Here is a 21076-nt window from a genome sequence, read left to right on the forward strand (position 1 = left end):
GTGTCTGTGGAGGTGCAGTCGTTGGTGTAGAGAGAGTAGAGAGGAGGAGAGAGTACGCAGCCTTGCGGTGCTCCTATGCTGAGCGTTTGCGGGTCCAAGATGTGCTTTCCCAGCCTCACATGCTGCTTCCTGTCTGTCAGGAAGTTGGTGATCCACTGACAGAGGGGTTCAGGCACAGTCAACTCGGAAAGTTTGGAGTGTAGTAGCTCTGGCACAATGGTGTTGAATGCAGAGCAAAAAGTACTGAGAAAGCAGCAGCAGCAGCAGCACTGTACATTGGTTTACAGTGTGTCAAAGTCACTAATGTTTCATCTGCAAACATTGTCTCAGTGTAATGCTTGAGAAACGCACCAGGGTCAGTCCTTCAGTGTCCCTCAAGTGTGTTTTATTTCCCCCCATTGAACCGTTCCAACAGATGCACTCTCAGTAGATCATACAGCAATTACTCCTGAACTTTGGAATGCCCAGTCAGTGACATTCAGTTGCAAACATTTCCTTGTACTGAAAGAACAATGAGTTTTAGACAGATCAAAGTTGATAATTTTCCAGCAGCAATCAATGTTTATCTCAGTATATTTACCTGGGAACAACCTGTGCAGACAGCACAGAGTCCTGTTCCAGATAAATCCTGACATAGACCACTGCATCCCTTTTCTGGAAAAGACACAGCCCATGACAAGATAGATGACAGTCTCATCAACATCACGCGGGCTTCAAGGGCTGTGATATCAGGATCTGACTGTGCAAAAGAGATCCGACGGGGTCAGCCACGCTTACCATTATCTATGCAGGTTCTTGGAGCTTGCTTGAGAGTTCTGGCATTGAGGATTCTGCTAAATGACTTTGAAAGTTTTGCCGAGGGAACCATACCATTCGATCCACCATCTCCAGGGCCTCCAGTTATTTCTGTGCAATCACTGCCTGATTGACTTGGCAAAGGTGTTCTCTATGTGAACATTTCTACAAGGGACAGGCAGTGCAGTACAGTCCAACAGAATGGAATGTCCTGCGGTGACACTGGAGACAGACAGAACATTAGCAAATAGTTTTGATTAGTTGTGTTTAGAGACACAACATTAAAACAGGTGCTTCAGACCACAGTCCATATCAAGCATTGATCATCCGTTCACACACGTTCTATGTAATCCCACTTTCCCATGCACACCCTACACACTGAGAGCAATTTACAGAGCCTAATTAACCTATAAACACATGCGTCTTTGGAATGTGGGAGGAAACCAGAGCAGAGGAAACTCGCATGGTCACAGGGAGAACGTCCATGCTCTACGCAGACAGCACCCAAGGTCAGGATCGAACACGGATCTCTGGCACGGTGAGGTAGCAGCTCTACCAGTTGCGCCACTGTGCCGCCCTGTGGTGCTTGCATACCCGGGCTCTATCCTCAGCATGATGCAGCCACACAAAAGGGTGGCAGTCATTGTTCCCCAACAATGCTCAAAGTGCATTGAGAATGACACAATCCTGCATGCTTGTGTTGTGGAAACTGCATGAGGATTGCAAGGGTGACCCATACTTGGAAGTGATTGGTAAAATTTCTTGAATGATTAGAGGTGACCTTTAAATAATAATTTCCTCCCCCCCCCCACCCCGACCAAAATAGAGCCAAATTTGCACGGAGAGTCAATGTTAAAGATACTGCAAATTTGGGGGAAATATTAATGATGTGGATTTTGGCACCATTTCAAAGTTTGCAGTTAACATAACATTCTGAAATTCTATATATAATGTAAAGGATGTTGTCAGATTTTAGGACAAGAACACCTAAAATGGAAATTCAGTTAAAATATGATGTACACGTACACGCACACACATGCAAATTGTTTTAAGTAAAAGAAAGGCAGTCTAAGCAAAATGCCTTGATAGGCAGTGCAGGAAGAGAGAAGGTGTGTACATTAATGGGTTGCATCACAGCGTTGGCACATTCACTGCTCAACATCACAGGAAATTGCAGAGCATTATGGTCCATCAGGTGAACCAGTCTGCCCCCATTGACTCTATCGACACTTTACGATGCCTCTGCGCGCAGCCAACACAATCATGGAGAGCTCACACCTGGTCACACACTATTCTCCCCTCTCTCAACGGGCATAAGATGCAAAAGCTTTGAAAGTACATAACAACAGATTCAAAAACAGCTACTTCCCTGCTGTTATCAGATTCTTCAACATACGTCTGATTAGCTAAAGAGCCTGTCCCACAAGCATGCGACTCCATGCGGCAAGCGCGACTTAAAGGGCCTGTCCCACGAGCATGCGACTGCATGCGGCAAGCGTGACCAAACCAGAAGCTGGGGCCGCACGGAGGTCGAGTGAGTGACATGAAGTTCGAGCGAAGTCCGCGGGAAGTTCACGTGTGACATACGGTGTCAAGGCGGCTTCGGGCCGGTAGGCCGTTGCTGCGCGGAATTTTTGAACACGGTCAGCTTTTTCAGAGCCCCGCGCGATGTCGGGACCAGCTCCGCACAACTCCATACGGCTCCGGCGATCAAAGTGGGACCGGCCCCGTGAGGCCGTACGGCTCAAGCGACCACGTTAGGTCGCGCTTGCCACATGGAGTCACATGCTCGTTAAGTCGCGCTTGCCACATGGAGTCGCATGCTCATGGGACAGGCCCTCGAGGTTGTATTCTCGATCTCACAATCTACCTTGATGCAGCACTTTCTCTGTAGGTGGAGCACTATGTTCTGTACTCTGTTTCTTTTCTCTTTTTTGTACTATCCGTTGTACTCATGTATAGCATGATTTGACTGGATAGCATGCAAAATAAATGTTATCACCGTATCTTGGTACACGTGATATCGATTAGGTTTATGTTTAGGTTCATTACTGTCATGTATAGTGTAAAGGTATAGTGACAATCTTTGTTTTGCATGCTGTTCAAACAGATCAAATATATCAAACATAAATACAATCTTGATGTATAACTAAAGGCATAGAGTGCAGAAGCAAAGCAAATATATATTTAAAGCATTGGTCCGCATCCACCATTCCTGTGTCCCCCCTCCCCCCCCCGCCCCCCAAACATCATGGTACATGGATAGTGTAACACTCTGGGAACTAGTTGTTAAAATGGATGATCAAGGAAACTTGAATTGTTTTTCAGCAAACAGGGAAAGTGACGGGGAGATTAGATAATCACTCATAATCATGATACAATTGATTGAGTTATTGAAAAAAACAGTCTCCATTGTTTGAAGAATCAGTAACATTCAATAGTTGCAGATTTGTGATCGGCAAAATCCTCAAACAAACTATTTAAATTGATTTTTCATGATAACTCATGAAGTACTCTAAAAAGGGGGACGAAAACAGAAAAATGACACCAGGAGCAGTGAAGTGGGAGTAATTAGTTAATGCTGTTGCAAAAAAGATGAGGTGAATGAGCTCCTGTTGTCTTGTATCATTGTTCTTTTATAGATCCCAAATAGATTGCCCACGGATCTAAATTTATTAATTTCCTGTTAGTATTTCGGAAGTCATAATATTTTTGCTACATGTTCATTCTTCACATGTGGATTCATTACCTCTTCCCCCTGCCCCAACCTGGCCATCCCCAAACCCCATGCTATATATATTGTAGCACTGTGGGGACTAGATGTTAAGATGGATGATCAATTACTTGAAGGAACTTTTGTTTTCCAGCATGTCATTTGATTTTCTCCCTGTCATACATTATCCTTTGTTTTTTTCTTTATAAATGCTTATAAAATCCATAACATTTTCTTTTATGCTACTGTTTTTTTTTGCAAACAGATTAGACCTTTGATCTCTCTGTAAAGGTTCTTACCTCATCAAATATCCCATTGAAGCATCTTTGATGTTTGAGCCACAACAATACCATTTAATTTTATTACCCTGCACAAAGAAAATCCACACACAATAAAGGCTACATGGTCACTTACAAATCGCTGAGCAGAACCTTTCTGCCAGCAGTAGACTTCCTAAACAAATGTTCTAATCAGAGCTCTTTTGTGGGAAGTGATCAAGTGGACAAAGAAAGATCCAAGGTTGTGCTCAAATCTTTCTTGGAAAAATACTACGCCTCGCTCACTCCTGGGAACCACTTGTCTGTGACTGCTCAAAGTGGTAAGGACCCATTCAGGATGGCATTGAGAACCTGTTCAAGAAGGAACTGCAGATGCTGGAAAATCGAAGGTACACAAAAATGCTGGGGAAACTCAGCGGGTGCAGCAGCATCTATGGAGTGAAAGAAATAGGTAACTGGGAGCAGATGCGGCGTAGGCGGAGGAATTGGGAGTAGGGGATTGAGTCCTTACAGGAAGCAGGGTGGGAAGAAGTGTACTCCATCCCCTACTCCCAATTCCTCCGCCTACGCCGCATCTGCTCCCAGGATGAGGCGTTCCACACCAGGGCATCTGAAATGTCCTCATTCTTCAGGGAATGGGGGTTCCCCTCCTCCACCATAGATGAGGCTCGCACCAGGGTCTCTTCCATACCCCGCAACACTGCTCTCTCTCCCCATCCCCGCACTCACAACAAGGGCAGAGTCCCCCTAGTCCTCACTTTTCACCCCACCAGACAGCAAATACAACAAATAATCCTCCGCCATTTCCGCCACCTCCAACGTGACCCCACCACTCGCCACATCTTCCCATCTCCCCCTACGTCTGCCTTCCACAAAGACCGCTCCCTCCGCAACTCCCTTGTCAATTCTTCCCTTCCCGCCCGTACCACCCCCTCCCCGGGCACTTTCCCTTGCAACCGCAAGAAATGCAACACCTGTCCCTTTACCTCACCCCTCGACTCCATTCAAGGACCCAAACAGTCGTTCCAGGTGTGGCAGACGTTCACCCGTATCTCCTCCAACCTCATCTGCTGCATCCGCTGCTCTAGAGGTCAGCTGATCTACATCGGTGAGACTAAGCGGAGGTTGGGCAATCGCTTCGCCGAACACCTCCGCTCGGTCCGCAAGAACCTACCTGACCCCCCGGTGGCTCAGCACTTCAACTCCCCCTCCCATTCCCAATCCGACCTCTCTGTCCTGGGTCTCCTCCATTGCCAGAGTGAGCAACCCCGGAAATTGGAGGAACAGAACCTCATATTTCGCTTGGGGAGTTTGCATCCTGCGGGCATGAACATCAAATTCTCCCAATTTTGTTTGCCCTTGCTGTCTCCTTCCCTTCCTCAGCCCTCGGGCTGTCTCCTCCCATCCCCCAGCCTTCGAGCTTCTCCTCCTCCTTTTTCCTTCCTTCTCCCCGCCACCCCCTATCAATCTGAAGAAGGGTTTCGGCCCGAAATGTTACCTATTTCCTTCGCTCCATAGGTGCTGCTGCACCCGCTGAGTTTCCCCAGCATTTTTGTGTACCTGGCATTAAGAACCTGGTGGCCATGCAGTGGCAACACGGGGAGGTGGGTGGGCCGGGCCTACTAAGGGCTTGGCACCGCTCACTGTACATTCCTGGCACGCTGCTCTCCGGGAACACTCAAATAGGTTAATAGGATGCTGTGTAGTTATTGTGTAGAATTTAAATGTAAAGTCATTTATAGCTGCAAACCAAACAGGCATCTAATTAGTGTTTTATTATCTTTTACTGAGTTTATACACTCAGCACTGCTGGTTATGATGTAATAAAATGTATCTGAGACAGGGAGAGCCTCCTCTCACTTTCTTATTAATCGCATGACCATTGGCCAAGGCCAGTTCTTGTTGTGTGCCGCAAACAGTGCATGTCAGATTTAATCTCTGGTATAAACTATCAAATATATAGAACTAACTTGTAGATAACCACAGCGTGTTCATGGTATTTGCAGAGATGATAGTGCTGCCTTCAGTATCCTATAAAAGCTATTCCTGACTCCTCATTTCAGATATCATATCAGTTAAGATGCTTCCAGACATAACTCATTATTATTCTGCCAGAACAAATGTAAATTGCAGGCACTGTCTTGTTGTGAATGCTTTGCTAGCAATCAACACACTGTCGACCAAAGATCCTCTGCTATAGGATCTTTGCTGTCGACGACTGCCAATGGTACAGAAGTTCCGAGGTAGCTCATTGATACCCGAGACAGGAGCAGACTTGGGCCATTGTTTGTGTTGTCACTCAACACCTCACGTCATTGGCTCAACAGACCTGCAACCATTGAAATGTAGCTGAATCTGGGTGATGGTAAAAACGAAGTGCAGTTTACTACTTTATCCCATGAGTATAATCTGAATGAGAGGGGAATGATTTTATAGTAACCTGAGGGATAACATTTTCTTGGAACAAGCTGCCAGAGGACATAGTTGAGACGTTCTATGACAGCATTTCAAAGACACTTGGATAGGTAGATGGATAGGAAAGGTTTAGAGGAATATGGATTAAACATTGGCAATCAGACTAGCTTAGATGGGGCATCTTGGTCAGCATGGACGTTGGGCTAAAGGGCCTGTTTCTGTGCTGTATGACTCTGTGGCACTAAATCTGTATTTGAACGGGTGTAGCTACCACCACTACCTATAGCTCAGATAGTCGCCAACACTCTTCTCCACCACTCCCCACAGAAACTCCACTGTTAAGAACCCCAAATTGAACATATCAAGGTTCGAGAGGCAGGGATACTAGGAAGACATTCCCAATGGTGACCCTGTCCTTATCCTGAGAGTCTTTGATTACATTCCAAAGCATTATTTTCAGTCCAACTTCCTCACCAATCCCAGCTGACAAGAAATCAACAGAGCAATATATCATTGATGGAGCATGGATGTATGCCCTTAGGCCCACCATTGATCACCAGTTCACACTTGTTCTATGTTATCCCACTTTCGAATCCACTCCTTACACACTAGGGCAATTTACCAACTCCAGTGAACGTACGTCTTTGGGATGGGGGAGGAAACCGGAGCACCCTGAGGAAACCCACCTAGCCATATGGAGAATGTGTAAACTCCACATAGTTTGCACCTGAGGTCAAGACTGAATCCGGGTCTCTGGAGCTGTGAGGCAGCATTTCTACCAACTGTGCTACTGTGTTGCCCTCAACTATTTTTTTTTTCTTTTTTGGGGGGAAATTGAGAAACAAGAGGCTTCATGAAGAGGCAGTGCCATAGACATACAGAGATTAACAAAGAACAGCACAGAACAGGAACTCTAGTGTCCTCCTGGATTTGAAATTTATACCCTGGGAAAAAGTTCTACCATATCTATGCCTTTCATAATTTTATGGAGTTCCATGAACTTATGAAGTTCTAAAACTTGGTGAAGAGGGACTTCAGACACAAATTCATAATTTTGTTTCATACATCAGGGACCCAATGTTCTATGAAGATGCATCTTGATTTCTTGATTCTCCAACTCAATGCCCTGAACAATGAAGGCAAGCATACTATACGCCTTCTTTACCATTTTTTGTTTGTATTATTTTTGTATTCTATGGCAATTCTGTTCATACTGAGGTACAACGAACATGATTTGTCTGAAAGCAGTTTCTAACTGGAGGAACTCCGCGGGCCAGGCCGCATCTACGGAGGGAAATTGACAGGCGAGCCTTTCCTCAGGCTGCCTTATCTCTCTACACACCACCCCCCCCCCCCCCCTCCCCAACTGCCACCCACACACACAAATGCTGGAGAAACTCAGCGGGTGCAGCAGCATCTATGGAACGAAGGAAATAGGCAACGTTTCGACCCGAAAAGTTGCCTATTTCTTGTGCATGTGTCGGAAGGAACAGCAGATGCCGGTTTAAAGAGAATGAGTAACTCAACGGCAGGCAGCATCTTTTGGGAGAAGGAATGGGTGACATTTCGGGTCGAGACCCTTCTGATATGCTGCTTGTCCCGCTGAGCTACATGTTGTGTCTATCTTCGTTTTAATCCAGCATCTGCAGATCCTTCCTGGCCGAACCCGATTGAAAGATGAGAGGCTGAGATGAGATGAGAGAGAGGCACCCGCTGCACCCGCTGATTTTCTCCAGCAACAAGGAACTGCAGATAGACACAAAGTGCTGGAGTAACGCAGCGGGTCAGGCAACAATTCTGGAGAACATGGAAAGGGGACATTTTGGGTTGGGACCCTTGTTCAGTTAGAAGAAGCGTCCCGACCAAAAAACTTTACCCTCCGTGTTCTCCTGGGATGCAGTCTGGCCCATTGAGTTACTCCAGCACTTTGTGTCCTTTTACCTCCAAAATCTTTCTCCACAATTCACAGGATAAATGAGAAATTGTTCAACCTATGTTGCCTTCACTGCAGAACCAAGGTCACTCCACAATCAGTCATTTAAGGGCCTGTCCCACTTGGCGATTTTTTCGGCGACTGCCGGCGTCATATCAGTCCGTTGGTTTTTACTTTTTTGTGTTGTTTTTTTTCGTTTTTGTCTAGTTATGTTTTTGGTTTTTAGGCTGTGTTTATGTGGGGGGGGGGGGGGTGGGGGGAGAAACGGGGGCTGCTGTCACTCCCTTCGGGGGAATACGACCTTTTTGTCGTATCCCCCTTCTTTGCCTCCGTCTACGCTGAGGCCTAGCGGAGCCGGCGACCTCGGGACTCTAGGCAGCTGACAGGACTCGTCCTGGGCTCGCTCCCGGCTCAGCCCGGGATGGAACGGTGCTCCCGTGAGAGCGGCATGGTGAGGGGCTGGAGTGGCCCAGCCCAACGGCACTCCCGTCGGAGTGGCCCAGCCCGAAGGAGGAACGGCACTCCCGTCGGAGTGGCCCAGCCCGAAGGAGGAACGGCACTCCCGTCGGAGTGGCCCAGCCCGAGGGTGGAACGGCACTCCTGCTGGAGCGGCCCAGCCCGAAGGAGGAACGGCACTCCCGTCGGAGTGGCCCAGCCTGAGGGTGGAACGGCACTCCCGCTGGAGTGGCCCAGCCCGAGGGAGGAACGGCACTCCCGTCGGAGTGGCCCAGCCCGAGGGAGGAACAGCACTCCCGCTGGAGTGGCCCAGCCCAAGGGTGGAACGGCACTCCCGCTGGAGTGGCCCAGCCCGAGGGAGGAACGGCACTCCCGCTGGAGTGGCCCAGCCCGAGGGAGGAACGGCACTCCCGCTGGAGTGGCCCAGCCTGAGGGTGGAACGGTACTCACGTGAGGGCGATCCGGTCCGGGGGCTGGGACGGTGCTCCGGTGGCTGGGGCGACGTTCTGGCGGCGGTGTCCAGAGTCCTGGGTTCAGCCGCGGGCCGGCGGCTGCGTGTGCTGGACTGGAGGTGCGGCGGCTTCGACCACCCCGGGCCGCAGTGTTTGAACCGGCCCGTTCGCGGGGTTCGGTGAGCTGCGGGACTGTTTATACCATCGCCCGGTGGGGAATTGCCTCAGCGCAGAGGGAGAAGAGGGAAGAGACTGCAGCCCTAAGATTTTTTGCCTCCACCACAGTGAGGAGGTGTTTGGAGGACTCACTGTGGTGGATGTTAATTTGTGTTTATTGTTGTTCATTATTGTATCATTGTATGTATGACTGCAGGCACGAAATTTCGTTCAGACCGTAAGGTCTGAATGACAATAAAGGAAATTCAATTCAATTCAATTCAAAAGAATTTGAACATTTCAAAATCCAGCGGCGACAAAAAAAATGTTGTGACACTTGAGAAAACACCGCGCTCAAATTTTTCCATGACCTGATACATCAGTCAATGATGCTGGCAATGGCCGAAAAAATCGCCAAGTGAGACAGGCCCTTAAGCCTTTGTATACAGGCATTAGAACGTGTACTTGTTTGGAGCCTGAACTGCAAGCCATCAGCTACTTTTTCATTGAAACAAATGAGAGAATGGCATGACAAAGAACCTCAACCCAGCTTCCACTGTGCAATGCCAGGACCCAGTCTTACTTGTTCACAAGACCTGGAAAATGCAAACTCATATCTCAGGAACCACCTTTTGGTGAGAGTAGACATCAGTGATGAAATTCACAATTGCTTCCAGTATGCTAGCATAGCTTTTGACCATCTGGTGTCAAGAGTGTTTAAAGTTTAAAACTTCAAACCAGTGCTAAGTTCATGAACAACCAGCATTCGTGATCCCCGTGCTATGGATGCTTCTGAGACTTGGAATCAACAGGTAGTTTACAAAAGAGATAACACTAACGTCCTCCAACTCTGAAGAATGGCCGAAATGTTGCCTATCCATTCCTCCCAGATGCTGCCTGACCCGCTGAGTTACTCAGCACTTTTTGCTTCACATTAACTTTCTCTCAACAAAATTCTCCATATCCACTAGCAAAATAAATGAGCGAATGTCTGTGTTTTCTTTCAGCATCTACAGCTGAGTACTTCTTATAATATGCAGTGAGCACCAATGGACAGGCTACACTTTTTGCAAGCCTGACACATATCAGTTCATAGAAACAAGGAACTGGTTTACACAAAACAACACAAAAGGATTTCTTCAGAAGGCTCCCGACCCGAAACATAGCCCATCCATGTTTTCCAAAGTTGCTGCCTGACCTGCTGAGTTACAACAGCATTTTGTGTCCTGACATGTTCCTGCAGTCTGCAGTTAGGATTCTGTTTAATCAAGTGGATTAACCTGACTCCTAACTGCAGGTTCAGTTCAACTGAGCACTATTATTTATTCATGAGATTTATTTACACCAGGAGACACCAGCTATGTTTGCCTGCTGGTTGAGCCATCAGATTCCCTCAATATCAGTTATCAAAACGCTATCACTCTCTGACTGCCCTGAACATTTATAAGGGATTTTCTCGCAACATAATTAACATATTCCATATTGAATGACGAAGGAGTCCCAAAATCATTCCTCTGTTTCGTATTCCGTCATAAAATGAGATTGTCAGGAGGATAGTGAACAATAATTCAAGAATTTTCCCCGAAGTTTCCTTAACAAAAAAATTAATATTAGCAGCAATTCCTTTGGAATCCCGAGTCCACAAATAGTCAACATGGTAAAGCAGCATTCGGGATGGTACAGAAAACCTTGAGTGCCTTTGTGTGGAGGATGCAAAAAGCCAGTGTAAATCAAAGATCTTATAGCAGAGGATCTTTGGTGTAAATAGTGGAAGGAGCTGATCACCACACGAGCTATCCACCCGCCCATTCACCCCATCAAGCACTGTCTGTCCCACAACTTGCATGGACTACTGATCTTGCTGACTACTGGGCTCATCATTCACCGTGGAACCCGCAGAACTGGAGTGGAGACCGATCATCCTCGATCCCAAGGGAGTGCCCAAGAATGGGAAAAAAGCCCACGTAAACATGTCATTGAAATGTCTCCTTACTGTGTATTTGGTGAATCTAAAGACAGAACAAAATTTATGTCTAGCTTGCCTTGATTTAAAATTACACTAATAAGTTCTCACTAACATTTTAAAAGTAGCTCCTTTAATGAATGTTTGCTTGTCTATGACATACATTAAAGTAGGGTCCCCTGCATATTTAACCTATACGTTCTGCATAACCTTGAATTAAAGTTAATTTCAAACATATTTTTATACTCTCAGCTGTGTACTTTTCCCCCTGACCTTACGACAAGGTGGAGCTGTTAAATATATATTCTGCCTGACTAAACTGAATCCAATTGCAGGGTCAAACTAACAGTACTGTTACTTATTCATGAGATTCGTTCACAGCAGGTCACGGTAGCTGTGTTTGCCAGCTGCAAGCTGAATGGCTTCAACCTTCAGATTCACTCAATTTGGGAAAAAAAAGAAAATAATATTTGTTATCTCAGACTCTGGCTTATCCTAAACTTATAAAAGGGCTGCAGTCAACATAATTTACCTATCTACAAAGTTCAGTGATGAAGGTGGAACAGATCATCTTGTGGCCAAAGCAGCCGAACCAAGCATATGAGTCTTTTAGTGGATGACTTTAAGGCTAGAGGGGAAAAGTTTAAAGAAGATATGTTTTTCTAACAGAGTGGTGAGTGCCTGGAACATGATTCTGGGAGTGGCGGTGGAGGCAGATATCTTCTTCTTGCGTATGGCGTGCACAGCCTAAAGTTGTAGGACAACTTGTTCTATTTGATCTTATTTGATTGTACACGCCGGGTTGATTGCATTTGTCGATACAGGGCAGACCACGTGAAGGTTGCAATCTTCCATCCCAGAGGCAGATATGATAGTGGCTTTTCAGAGGCTTTGGGATAGGGACATGGGTATGCAGGGAATGGAGAGATATGGATTATGTGCAGGCAGTTGTGAATTGGTCTTGACATCATGTTTGGCACAGACATTGTGAGCTGAAGGGTCTATTCCTGTGTTATAATGTTCTATGTTCTATGTATGTTTTAAGATTTTGACCCACAGAATCATATGCTATCTTCAGAGAAAATCATTCAATTTTCTTTAGAATCAATATGCTATTTGTGTTTTATGATAAATTGTTTCTTATATCCCATTGTTTTATGCTGCCTAGTTAAATTGAATGCCACCTGCAAGTTGAACCAATAGAATTTTATTTTAGGACTTTAGCATTATTAATCGAACAGTCATTATTATTTAACAGAAGTATAGGTGTCAGTTGAAACCTGTCATGGGACTCGCCTTTAAGTTAGAGTACGATATAATTAAATCCCTACTCTTGGATTGTAGTTGACATTTCAGTACAGTGATCCGTGTCAAATGTACAAAGTCTTCAACATGTTAAACAGAGCCCAGTAGACTCCATCTGGAGGAAGAGCAGTATCTTCTTATCCAAAGTTTATCCCTTAAGCAATACCATGAAAATTGATATAATCTGTTGCCCCGTTGTCAATGGTGTGACTGCCATATTTTCCCACAAAAAAATACAGTAACATCAAAATAATTAATCAGCTGATGGATATTCTAAATGTTGTAAGAGTGTTTTCTTCATCTCCACTGTTTCATTATAAAACTTATTTTAGCCAATATTTCCCTCTTAGTTTTACATTTTGAAATCAGTTGTGGTGAAATAAAATAATTCAAAAAACAATTTTAATCACAAATTATGTATAAATTCTTAATGATAATGTGTTGGTCTATGTAACGCCTTGTATGATTTACAAATGATAGAAATGTTTCTGCGTTTTGTCCCATATATCAAAAACTTCTGTAAAATACAGAGATGTGCAGAATTCCTCTTGCTGATAAAATACTGGATGGGATGGAATCTCTGCATGATGGAATGGCATACATGCAGCTAACCTTTTAGGTTAACAACATTTAAAAGACATTTGGAAGGAACAAGCTGCTGGAGTAACTCGGCGGGTCAAGCAGCATCCCGGGAGATTATGGATAGGTGACGTTTTGGGTCGGGACCCTTCTTCAAACCTTGTGAACAGTTACATGGAAATAAAAGATTGACGGGTATGGGCCAAATCTGGGCAGGTAGAACTAGTGTGGATAGGGCATCTTAGTCAGCACGGGAAAGATGGACTGAAGGGCTTGTTTCTGTGCTGTATGATTCTATACCAGCTGATAATTGCTGGAAATGATCAATTATTTTTAATTGTAGATTTGGGATATTTTTGTTGGTAAATGCCATCATTCTTGTACTCGGTTTATTTATTTATTTATTCGCGGGGAATGCACAAGAAGGGTCTCGACCCGAAACGTCACCCATTCCTTCTCTCCAGAGATGCTGCCTGTCTTGCTGAGTTATTCCAGCTTTTTGTGTCTATCTTCGGTTTAAAGCAGTATCTGCAGATCCTTCCTACACAGTATTCATTCGCGTTTAGTTTTGTTTGGTTTGTTATAGTTCTTTCTTTTTAGCGTCATGGCTCCCTAAAAATATCGTAAAATAGAAAACTTTGAATTCTCCACCAGTTCACGCACCATGCCAAATAGAAACCTTGGAACTTGCCACCAAACAGTGTTATTGAAGACTCTTCACTGCATGGATGGAGTGGTTCAGGCATGTCCCATAAATTGCAGGTGATCTGTGGCGACATCCAGACAAGCTCAATCCCTTTTACGCCCATTTTATACGGGCTAATGACGTTCCATCTCGGGCTCAGAACCCTTGTTCTGCTGCTTATACACCCAAGACTCCATGGCCAAGTACAAGGGCAACTCAATCTTTAAGTTCACCGATAGTACCACTTCAGTTGGCCAGATCAAAAACAACGATGAGATAAAATACAAGAAAGAGATTAAGAATCTTGTGCCTTGGGATCAGGGCCACAATTAACCTTTAATGCCAGCATGCCAAAAGCATTGGTTGTTGAACTAAGGAAGCGAGGGTGTGAACTGAATCTTGCCCTCATGAACCCAGCTACTGTAAAGGCCCATTCTTTGGCAAGTGAACCAAAACGTCACACACGCGACCAGATGTCATCACAATGCAATACATTAAAAAATTCTTGTAAGAGATTAATTTTATTCATTGCTATTTTCCTACCTACGGAACTATAATGCATCTCTGCTGAATATATGAACATTCTAGCTTTTTAAACTTCGGAGTTTGTAAAATGCTTCCATGTTATGTCACATACGTGACCAGTTATATTTGATTTCTGACCCTAAACAAACATTGTCAGCATCCTTATTATCTATATTACTAAAAGTCTGATCTTGACCAATTCCTGTTGTTCTGTATATTGATTTTAGAAAAAACGCTGCCACTTACGGCTGTGATTTTTGGCCATCTTACTCCGAGTCCCCCTCCGCTGCGCAGGACAAGAGGACTTTTCCCATCTATGAAAAATAAGAGTTATTAGTGTTTAAAAAATGTTGAGATTCTCTCTCCTGAAGGTCATGCCCCTTCCGGAGGGACTATAAAACCCGCAAACTGTTTTGCCTTTGGTTTTGAAAGTGCTAAAGCAAGCTGCGTTGCCTAATTAGAGCTGCCTTGCCTTATTAGAGCTGCCTTGCCTTTGGTTTTGAAAGTGCTAAAGCAAGCTGCCTTGCCTTTGGTTTTGAAAGTGCTAAAGCAAGCTGCCTTGCCTTTGGTTTTGAAAGTGCTAAAGCAAGCTGCCTTGCCTTTGGTTTTGAAAGTGCTAAAGCAAGCTGCATTGCCTTTGGTTTTGAAAATGCTAAAGCAAGCTGCGTTGCCTAATTAGAGCTGCCTTGCCTTATTAGAGCTGCCTTGCCTAATTAGAGCTGCCTTGCCTTCTATATAATTAAAAGTCTAATCTTGACCACTTCCTGTTTGCACTTTATATTGATTTTAGAAAAAACGCTTCCACGTACGGCTTTTTGGCCATCTTACTCAGTCCCCCTCCGCTCATCAGGAGCCGAGGATTTTTCCCATCAATGAAAAATAAAAGAGTTATTAGTGTTTAAAAAATGTTGAGATTCTCTCTCCTGTCAATCACGCCATGAAGGCCACGCCCCTTCAGGTGGGAGGGGAAGAGGATCTATAAAACCCGGAAGTGTGGGCGTGGCTCAGTCTCTGCAAGATGGGGGAGGGAGAGGTCACAACTCACTGTCTTTAGTGGCCTTGCACCCGGCTTGAAATGGTATGAAACTGCACTTGAATTTGGTGCCCTTGCACCCTGCTTGAAATGCAATTTCAAGGAATAGCCGTGAGTCAACTGTGAGCCCACCAGCTGTGAGTGAGTGAGCTGCCAGCACAACAGGCTTGAGTAACTGAGCCTCCAGCCCAATTTTTTTGTGTGTAAGTTAATATGTTAGTCTGTGTCCAAGATGGCTGTCATAAGGGAGAGTGGACGCTGGCGCGCTTTAGCTGCTGCTGCTCTCTCTTCACATTGTGTTTTTGATTTTTTGTCTTTGGAGCGATTTCTGTCATAAATTTGTGTATTGGTGATGTCCTTATTATTTATTTTACTCCAACTATATGTTTTTTCTCTCGTTAATCTCTGTAAGGTGTCCTTGAGAATTTGAAAGGCGCCTACAAATAAAATTTATTATTATTATTATTATTAAGAATCCATTGGCCCATAATGTCCATGCTAGCCCTCTGGAAACCAGTCCCTTCAGCGCACAACACCCATACTAGCGCTCCAGAGAGCCCCCCCCCCCCCCCCCCCCCCCCCATTGGAATTGGTGGAGAGGTGGAATATTGCGTTAGGGGACCAGCCCTCCTGTGTGATGCTGGGACCCAACGGGTCTCACTTAGTCTAGTATAACTATAAAACTCTGATCTTGGATGTGTCTGTGTTTGTGTGTAATCATATCTTCTTGAAAAAACAACGCGCTAACGGTAAAAATTTTACATATTCCGGTAGAGATTTTTTCCAGGGGTTAAAAATCGCCTTATCTCAAAATTCCATGCTTAATTTCTCAAGTTATAAATGAAAATGTTCAAAAATCTCAAAAAACTTGGAAAAAAAGTAACTGCTTATTCCGTGTGCTTACAGCTGCAACGTCACAATGGGATTGTAGCCCTGCTCACAACATTGTTGCTATCCAAGTACACTGAGGCCTGCTAGCCCTAGCAAGTGCAAATGCATTTTTTTTAAAGTCACAGTACACTGAGTTCTGCTAGCTAGCAAGTGCAATTACATTTTTTTTTAAGTTTAAAAATGAGGGAGGGTGAATAAGGCAAAATGAGCAGCCCCTGCGCAGTTGTCGGCTCTGGGTGAGAGGTGGAATATTGCGTTGGGGAATGGGTTGTGTTGGGGGACAAGGCCTCCCGTGTGACAGGGACCCAACTAGTCCCACTTGGTCTAGTAACATATAAAAATTTCACTTGATAAACTGACAAAAATATGAATCATATAATCAGTCAAAAACAATATACCTTTAATGCTTTCAGAATTAGAAGAGATGGAGTCCACAATTTTTCATCTTTTGGTCACAGACGCGACTAAGAATGGGCCTAAAAATGGTCGACAGCATTAAGTTCCTAGGCATCCAAACTAACCTGGTCTTTTCACACTGATGTGGTGATCAAGAAAACGCAAAACACAAGTATTTTGTCAGGATGCAACTCAGACTGTTTGGGCAATTGCTCTGCTTTTGACAAGTCTGCGTTCAAAGATGCAGTGGCTCATCCAGTCCATCTTCTCGGTGTACTGCACCAGGAAACCTGGAAGTATCATCGAGGATCCTGCCATCCTGGCCAATCCCTTTTTTCTCTTCTACCTTCTGGGAGAAGATTCAGGATTCTGCTACCAGACTCCTGAACCAGCTATCTGTTTTACTCCCCCTTCCTGGAGGTTCATTCATATATTCTTATCTTCAAACTCAAACTCATTAATTATTCTCTTTTTTCCCTTTAGTTTTATTTCTACAATATGAATAGCACCACAAACTGTAGGCGGCGCGACTCTCGTCAGCAGCGGCCTCTGCAGCCCGTCCGCGTTTTTATTATTTTTTGTCCATGTTTCATGTAACATTTTGTTATTTTTTGTTGGGTATGTGTGTAGACAATAGGGGCAGGAGTAGGGGGGCCTTCGAGCCATAACCGGTTCAATGTGGAGGGAGGGAGTAATTTTAAATTTCCTTGCCTGCACCCCCATATACCCAACCCGCTATGTTTAAGAGCCTCCGTTGTTCGTCTGGGGCTGCAACCAGAGAACGGCCTCCAACAGGAGAAGCCGGGAACTCCACGACTCACCACTCCTGTCGCGGAGCTGGCCGAGTCCAGAGCGGGTTCTAGCGGTGGTTACTGCTTATTCTGCAGCCCGGCCCCCGGTTCGGAGGACTGCAACTGCGGGAACTGGCGGCCTTTAGCGGCCAAACCGGGAGCCCGCGGGTCCCTGGAGGGAGACCGCTTTTCAGGGCTCCGCCACGGCTTCTTCTCCCTCCCGAGTTGCGGGGTTGAAGAGCTCCAGCATGGAGCGGGGCCTGACATCAGCCTACGCTGCACTCCCTCAATAGCAAGAATGTCCTTCGGGACTCTGGGACCAGCGCTGCAAACGCCAGGATGGTCTCACTATGGCCCTGACCCGGTGTGCGAAGGACCTCTTTGCTCCATATTCGATTCCTTTAATGGCCGCGGGGACAATCGCCATTTGCCAGCCTTCACTGCTGCTGTACTTTGACTGACATCATAGGGGGGGGGGGGGGGACCGTGCAGTGGAGTTGTAAGTTTTTTTTTCCATCACAGCAATTTGATGTATGTTTATGTAAATTATGTTACCAAAGTGGGTCTATTTGTTTGTAATGTATGGCTCCAGAAACGGCATTTCGTTTGGACCTCAAGGGGTCCAAATGACAAATAAATTGAATTGAATTGAATCTTGCATGATTATGCTGTGTAGCCCTCAAATTTATTGTTTATATATCATTACCAAGTATACTCTGTGAGTAATTACCATTTACTCTGAGTTTCATGTGAACAAGAAATGTCCTTGTACCTTGATGTATAGGCAATAGACAATAGGTGCAGGAGTAGGCCATTCGGCACTTCGAGCCATAACCGCCATTCAATGTGATCATGGCTGATCATCCCCAATCAGTACCCTGCCTTCTCCCCATATACCCTGACTCCGCTATTTTTAAGAGCCCTATATAGTTCTCTCTTGAAAGCATCCAGAGAACCTGCCTCCACCGCCCTCTGAGGCAGAGAATTCCACACTCACCACTCTCTGTGAGAAAAAGTGTTTCCTCGTCTCTGTTCTAAATGGCTTACTCCTTATTCTTAAACTGTGGCGCCTGGTTCTGGACTCCCCCAACATCGGGAACATGTTTCCTGCCTCTAGCGTGTCCAAACCCTTAACAATCTTATATGTTTCAATGAGATATCCTCTCATCCTTCTAAACTCCAGAGTATACAAGCCCAGCTGCTCCATTCTCTCAGCATATGACAGTCCCGCCATCCCGGAAATTAACTTTGTAAGTCTACGCTGCACTCCCTCAATAGCAAGAATGTCCTTCCTCAAATTAGGGGACCAAAACTGCAAACAATACTCCAGGTGTGGTCTCACTATGGCTCTGTACAACTGCAGAAGGACCTCTTTGCTCCTATATTCGATTCCTCTTGTTATAAAGGCCAACTTGCCATTCGCTTTCTTCACTGCCTGCTGTACCTGCATGTTTACTTTCATAGACTGATGTACAAGGACCGCCAGATCCTGTTGTACTTCCCCTTTTCCCAACTTGACGCCATTTAGATAGTAATCTGACTTCCTGTTTTTGCTACCAAAGTGGATAACCTCATATTTATCTGCATTAAACTTCATCTGCCATGCATCTGCCCACTCCCCGAACCTGTCCAAGTCACCCTGCATTCTCATACCATCCTCCTCACAGTTCACACTGCCACCCAGCCTTGTGTCATCTGCAAATTTGCTAATGTTACTTTGAATGTTATATATGACAATAAACTAATATAAATCGGAACCATCATCTCAATAGAAGCTGGAGATTGGCAATAAATACCTTCCTTACCAGCAATGCCAGCGAATGAAAATAAATTATTTATCTCCACCTTAAAAAATTCCAAATGTCCTGGCGTTCGCTCCTGTCTGTGGCAATGAACGATAGTTGTAGAAAAGCAGCTGTTCCTTAACCTGGTGGTGTTAGCCTTCAGGCTTCTGTACCTCCTGTCTGATGGTAGAGCAAGAAGAGAGTGGAGGGGTTGCTTGATGATAGAAGCCGTCTCCTTGACACACATCTCACGTGGATGCTTTTGATGGAGGGGAGAGTTGTGCCATGATGGACCAGTCTCTGCAGCCTCTTGCATTCCTGTGAATTGGCATACCAGGCCATGATGCAAACAGACAGGATACTTTCTACAGTACATCTGTAAGTGTTTATTAAAGTATTCAGACATACTGAATCTCTTTAAACGTCTAAGAAAGTAGAGGCACTGGCATGACTTCTTCTTCATTGCATCAATGTGCTGGTCAGCTGAGATGTTAATGCCCAGGAATTAGACACTGCTAACTCTTTCCTCCATCGATCCACCAATGAAAACTGACATGTGATCTGGGTATATCCTGACATCTTTCTGAAGTCAACAATCAATCCCAGTATAGACAGAAAATGCTGGAGTAACTCAGCGGTCAGGCAGCATCTCTGGAGAAAAGCAATAGATGACGTTTCAGGTCGAGTCCCTTCTTCGGGTCTCTTGACCCGAAACGTCGCCTATTCCTTTTCTCCAGAGATGCTGCATGTCCCGCTGAGTTGCTCCAGCATTTTGTGCCTATCTTCAATATAAACCAGCATCTGCAGTTCCTTCCTACACAATTAATCTGTATTTGTATTTAAAAAAATTCTTATTCAATTGTTCTTTGGTAACCTCAATGATGTAGGGAGGAATTGCAGATGCTGGTTTAAACCGAAGACAGACACAAAATGCTGGAGTAACTCAGAGGGACAGGCAGCATCTCTGGATAGAAGGAATGGGTGACGTTTACCGTCGAGACTGATGAAGGGTCGCAAACGAAAATGCCACATATTTCTTTTCTCCAGAGGTGCGGCCTGACACGCTGAGTTACTCCAGCATTTTATGTCTGTCTTTGGGGAAACAAAAACTCAATTCCACTGCCAACAATCTTGGTGTTGGTGCACGTGCGATCTATATTTTTTAGAATTGGCTGCATTGCCATTGTCCTACATGCAAGGCCTCGGTTCAGGATGCAAGAATTAAAAAAATACATATAGAGGTTTGGATTTGGCGCCAATACCTCTTTGATGAAGGAAGTGCACGGCTCTCGCGTTGTTGCGGCCGGTGTCACGTGCGGAGCTGGCCCGCCTGGGGATGCTCGAGCGGGGAATGTGGCGGCTACAATGTAGCGGCGGGGCCCGGGCTCACGTTCGACCGCTCCATGTGTGACAGTGGCGAGCCGCCGCCGCTCTGCACAATCACAGGCAGCAGCAGCAGCATCGACAGCTCGGCCGCCAGCAGCAGCCGCACCGGCCCCCACACGCAGCAGCAGCAGCAAGCAGCAAGCCGAGGGCGACGAGCGCCTCTCAAGCCTTGTAAAATGTGACAAGATGACACAGGAGAAAAAGAGACCAAGCCGCACCGTCATGCTGGCTAAAAAGATTATTATGAGGGATCCATCTGCGGTAAGTAGTTAATATTTCAGACTACTTTAATTAAATCATTTTCGGATCTGTTTTTGGAATTTAAGTCTTGCTTATTCAAATATTGTGACATGGTGGACATAAATCGAGTCTAATTTTTATTTAAATTTAAACTTGTCTCGTTGAAGACTCGTGGTTTTTGTAACCGTGAACGACTTTTTAAATGGCTGATGGGTTGCAAAAAAAAAACTATCCTTCCCACTATTTGCTTGGAACTTAATTATTGCAAGAATTGGCATAGGAATGTTTGTAAAGGTTGCT

At 45.2% G+C, this 21076-nt stretch overlaps 1 protein-coding gene and 1 long non-coding RNA gene across 2 annotated transcripts in view; one reads left to right on the top strand and one right to left on the bottom strand.

The window, feature by feature from the left end:
- Positions 1 to 282: 282 nt before the first annotated feature.
- Positions 283 to 20551, bottom strand: LOC129695703 (uncharacterized). The gene is made up of 4 exons (XR_008723212.1): positions 20413 to 20551; positions 19172 to 19468; positions 14502 to 14569; positions 283 to 1017 (listed from the first exon to the last, which is right to left on the bottom strand). It is a non-coding gene; the product is annotated as an uncharacterized LOC129695703 (long non-coding RNA).
- LOC129695702 (hippocampus abundant transcript 1 protein-like) overlaps positions 20438 to 21076 on the top strand; it is a 59836-nt gene continuing 59197 nt past the window's right edge. The window contains 2 exon segments of the mRNA XM_055632896.1: positions 20438 to 20661; positions 20663 to 20797. Of these exon segments, the coding sequence (XP_055488871.1) occupies positions 20554 to 20661; positions 20663 to 20797 (243 nt within the window). The 5' untranslated portion in view covers positions 20438 to 20553.

Source organism: Leucoraja erinacea, chromosome 3 (assembly GCF_028641065.1).
Source record: "Leucoraja erinacea ecotype New England chromosome 3, Leri_hhj_1, whole genome shotgun sequence".
In the NCBI taxonomy this organism is placed as follows: domain Eukaryota; kingdom Metazoa; phylum Chordata; class Chondrichthyes; order Rajiformes; family Rajidae; genus Leucoraja; species Leucoraja erinaceus.